At 39.2% G+C, this 4863-nt stretch overlaps 2 protein-coding genes across 3 annotated transcripts in view; one reads left to right on the top strand and one right to left on the bottom strand.

Moving 5' to 3' along the window:
- The window catches only part of ndnl2 (necdin-like 2), a 19727-nt gene extending 14940 nt beyond the window's left edge, over positions 1-4787 (bottom strand). The window contains exon 1 of the mRNA XM_016254450.1: positions 4781-4787. The gene's annotated coding sequence lies outside the window, so the exon portion shown is untranslated. The remainder of the gene's footprint in view (positions 1-4780) is intronic.
- LOC107568482 (mitochondrial carnitine/acylcarnitine carrier protein) overlaps positions 3180-4863 on the top strand; it is a 5051-nt gene continuing 3367 nt past the window's right edge. For both annotated transcript variants that reach the window (XM_016254452.1, XM_016254453.1), the window contains exons 1-2: positions 3180-3427; positions 4052-4126. In XM_016254452.1, the coding sequence (XP_016109938.1) occupies positions 3314-3427; positions 4052-4126 (189 nt within the window). In that variant the 5' untranslated portion in view covers positions 3180-3313. The remainder of the gene's footprint in view (positions 3428-4051; positions 4127-4863) is intronic.

Below are 4863 nucleotides of genomic sequence, written 5' to 3' on the forward strand. Positions count from 1 at the left end.
TATTAAATAACATTGTACTAAAACCTGCAAAATCCTTTCTGTAGAGAGAGATCTAAATGAATGCTATAGTTTATTGTATTTGCAGATTATATTTTAAGCTGTTACACAAAATCAAGCAGTTTATAAGGTTTATCTCTCTATATACTTTAGGCATGTAGAACATTTCTGCATCAGTGGATGTAATGTGTGCTGTAGGTGTGAAAAGTTTAGTAATCTTAACCAAGATGTAGATGATCTTATCCCCGGTAACTAATATTTGAACTGCCTTCGCTCAACCTGCTCAAAATTTGAAACTCACAATGAGCTCACATACTACTCACACCGTGTGGATCAGAGTACGAGGATCGTGTGAACTCACAATGATTTCATATACTACTCACACCGTGAGGATCAGAGTACAAGGATCATTTGAGTTCATAATGAGCTCACCTATTACTCACATTGTGAGGATCACAGTATGAGGATCGTTTGAGTTCATAATGAGCTCATATACTACTCACACCGTGTGGATCAGAGTACGAGGATCGTTTGAGTTCATAATAAGCTCATGTATTACTCACACCGTGAGGATCACAGTATGAGGATCGTGTGAACTCACAATGATTTCATATACTACTCACACTGTGAGGATCACAGTATGAGGATCGTTTGAGATCATTCTGAGCTCATGTATTACTCACACCGTGAGGATCACAGTATGAGGATCGTGTGAACTCACAATGATTTCATATACTACTCACACCGTGAGGATCAGAGTACAAGGATCATTTGAGTTCATAATGAGCTCACCTATTACTCACATTGTGAGGATCACAGTATGAGGATCGTTTGAGTTCATAATGAGCTCACCTATTACTCACATTGTGAGGATCACAGTATGAGGATCGTGTCAACTCACAATGATTTCATATAGAACTCACACCGTGAGGATCAGAGTATAAGGATCATTTGAGTTCATAATGAGCTCACCTATTACTCACATTGTGAGGATCACAGTATGAGGATCGTGTCAACTCACAATGATTTCATATAGAACTCACACCGTGAGGATCAGAGTATAAGGATCATTTGAGTTCATAATGAGCTCACCTATTACTCACATTGTGAGGATCACAGTATGAGGATCGTGTCAACTCACAATGATTTCATATAGAACTCACACCGTGAGGATCAGAGTATAAGGATCATTTGAGTTCATAATGAGCTCACCTATTACTCACATTGTGAGGATCACAGTATGAGGATCGTGTCAACTCACAATGATTTCATATAGAACTCACACCGTGAGGATCACAGTATGAGGATCGTGTCAACTCACAATGATTTCATATAGTACTCACACCGTGAGGATCACAGTATGAGGATCGTGGGATGTCACTGTGAGCATCACATGATCTCAGGTGTTGACTGGGTACTCCCTCGAGTTCTTTATGAAGAACAGAAAGTCCATGCTTTTCTCTGCTTTTCAGCCATTCTCTTTGTCATGTCCTTGGTTTTCGTCCGTACGATTTTCGGATAAACTCAATCGTGCCAGAGCTCACGACGTGCCGACCTTCAGAATCGCACTGTGTATGCCTGCCTCGACAAACACACACCTTTGTTTAGTTTGTGTGTTGGGACCCACAACTGTTTCTGAGGAACTACATTGTTTGGCGGAAGAATACTGTTTTTATTAATATCATTACACTTTATTTGCTCTGTTTTATTTTGTGAAACCTAACTTCGTATATGGAATAACCGTTTTATAAAAGCAATAAGCCCCGTGAAGCCGTGGTTTACAGTGAATGTATAACAGCTAAGGGGCATTGTTTACGGTGGCCGAGAAGTGCAGAACAAATCACAATTATGAAAACAAAATAACAAATTACAAACTTGCCCTTACTATGGAATAAAAAATACAGGGTGTCTATTTACATTTACTAAAAAGTTGTTGTGAAATATCCGCTTCACTGGCGCAGATGGATAAGTGCATGTCACTGACTTTTTGACGCGATCGACCCGGGTTCGAACCTGCCTTTTGCTGAGCTTTTTGTCCCTCCCTTTTCAAATCTCATATTAGCAATGGATTCTATTTACACTAAGTGAAAATAGCAGTATTTTTAGCAATATGCTATTTACACTAAGTGCGAATACCTAGTTACACTATGTTAAAATAGCAGGATTTCTACTATCAAGTATACTACTTGTTGCAAATAGTGGCAATTATCTGCACTTCAGTATTGTAGTACATTATAAAACAGTATGCAATAATAACATGTTGAGTGTTAATTATAATTTAAATTTAAATTATTAAATGGACGCCACCTTATTGGTACTATAAAGACCTCCCTACACCCACCCTAACCCTACCCGATAATTTATTTTCAACTTTTTGATTATTTCCTTAATTTTTATTGAAAATAAATGCCTTTACGATGTGATACGAGATTTGAAAAGGGAGGGAAAAAAAGTGTGGCAAAAGGTGGGATCGAACCCGGGTCGATCGCGTCAAAAGGCCAAGGACAAGCGCTTATCCATCTGCACCACTGGAGCTGAAGATGTACACAATACATTTAAACTGAGCTACTTCAATACCATCTCCGAACTTTCTACCACGACTCTGCTGTTCTTCGGCTGGTTCACGTTGATTGACAGATGTCTCGTCCAGTCAGCGGTGAGTAATCCCAAACCAATGGCACTGTCTCAAACTATACCTACCTCTTCCGGTGAGTCTGAATTGTCGTTGTGTTTTCTGACTTGTTAATTTGTTTTTGGATTTGTCGTTGTGTTTTCTGACTTGTTATAATGTTTTCTGAATTGTTATTTTGTTTTTTAAACTTGCATGTGCGTTTGTAATTTGTAATTTTGTTTTCAGAATTGGGATTTGTTCTGCACTTCTCGGCCACCGTAAACAACGCCCCTTAGCTGTTATACATTCACTGTAAACCACGGCTTCACGGGGTTTATTGCTTATATAAACGGTTGTAAAATAAAAAAATCTATTTACCACGTGTTTTTGCAAGTCTGCATTAAACTAAAATGAACGGAAAACACGTCTTGTGGAATTAAATAACTACTTTTGATGTCTTTGTTTATCATATTTATTTTCATATAAAAGCAAGACAACGTAAAAAGCATCCAGTTTATTAGCAATAGGAACGCGAATCATGCGATCATGCAATTCACATCTATGCCCGTTAGAGGAGGCAACTGGATTGAATGAGGTTCTGCAAGCTCAGGGAAATAGTGGTAAAAGTCCATTCAAAGCAGATGATCGTATAAGAGAGCACACGGACAGCTCCTGAAGTGCTCTTGAACGGTCAGCACAGATGTGATGATGGATGCAGTAGAGCCAGACAGAAGGGTTTCTCCTCTGAAGAACTTTGTGGCTGGAGGGGTCGGTGGGCTCTGTCTCTTATTCGCTGGACACCCGCTGGACACTATCAAGGTAAAACTTCACCCAAGAGGAGAAAGCTTCATGATAAGAGTCATGAAAATAAGGATGCATTAACAAGGGAGTAATTTATAACATAGTAATTATTTTTATCTGCTTTAGCATGATTAAATAGGAGTGTATTGAGGTGATACTTTCAATGTTTTACATTCATCTAGACGAACTGTTTGTCACTATAATAAGTAAATAGAAAAATACTTACAGTACAACTACAAGATCTGAATACATCATAATTACAGTGTAACATTCATTCTGTTCTGGTTCATGTGACAGAATTCCCTCAGCTGCCAAACATTTACATCATAGACTTAAAAATGTGTATTGTTTCACAAAGCTTTTAATAACTGATGGCTTTGCATTTTTGTTTAATGTTTCGAAGACAACTGAAGTTATATGTTCACGCAGAAGTTTCAGCAATAAGACCTTTCGAGACTATAGTGATATGTTATCTAAAGACACAGAGGGAGCAAATGGCACAGATAACGACTGTTTCTTCTGACATAGCGCTTTATCAGTATTTGTTAGACCATGCTTTATCTCACATTGTTGTTAAGACACCCCCAAGATCAATGTGTCATTGCTGTGAGTTATACCATGTGAATTTTCATGTTTCCACAGGTCCGTCTGCAAACACAGAAATGTGTTGTCTACAGAGGAACATATGACTGCTTACGAAAGACTGTATCCAAAGAGGTAATAGCTTTCTGTAAGCAAATGCTGTTGTTATAGCACACATAAAGTGTCCCCACTACATGACAGATACCGTTTATTACTGAAATAGGTGTCATGGAAATCACTTCTGTTACTGTGACACCCCTAGACACTGTAAAGAGTCAGGGGAGCAGCACATGCATTTTACCCAAAACAAGCACACACAAAACCTGGCATCTTCAGGGTTTACTGACATTAGGTTGATGGACTGGTCTTAAAGGGGTCATATGATGCTTTTTTAAAGATCATTATTTTGTGTATTTGGTGTAACAGAATATGTTGACATGCTTTAATGTTCAAAAAACACATTATTTTTCAAATACTGTACATTATTGTAGGTCCTCTATGCCCCGCCTCTCTCAAACGCTTCGTTTTCTACAAAGTCCCTCCTTCCGACAAGCGCAGTCTGCTCTGATTGGCCAGTTGACCCAGTGCATTGTGATTGGCCGAACACTGCAAGCACGCGTCGGAAATGTAACGCCCCTTACCATAATTGCAAGTTTGATCTTTCAAAATAAATGTAAAGACAGAGCCGGAAAGGGGAACAGAGTCGCGTGACAGACACAGTGATGAAGCTGGTATGTGTTTGCAGTACACAAGCCACGGTTAAGACAGCTGACTCCAGTGTGATGTGACCCTGTCTCTCTCTCTCTATCTCACACACACACGTGCGTGTGCGCACACGCACACACACACACACACACACACACACACACACA

This window comes from Sinocyclocheilus grahami, unplaced genomic scaffold, assembly GCF_001515645.1.
Source record: "Sinocyclocheilus grahami isolate Dianchi unplaced genomic scaffold, SAMN03320097.WGS_v1.1 scaffold1248.1, whole genome shotgun sequence".
Taxonomy (NCBI): Eukaryota; Metazoa; Chordata; class Actinopteri; order Cypriniformes; family Cyprinidae; genus Sinocyclocheilus; species Sinocyclocheilus grahami.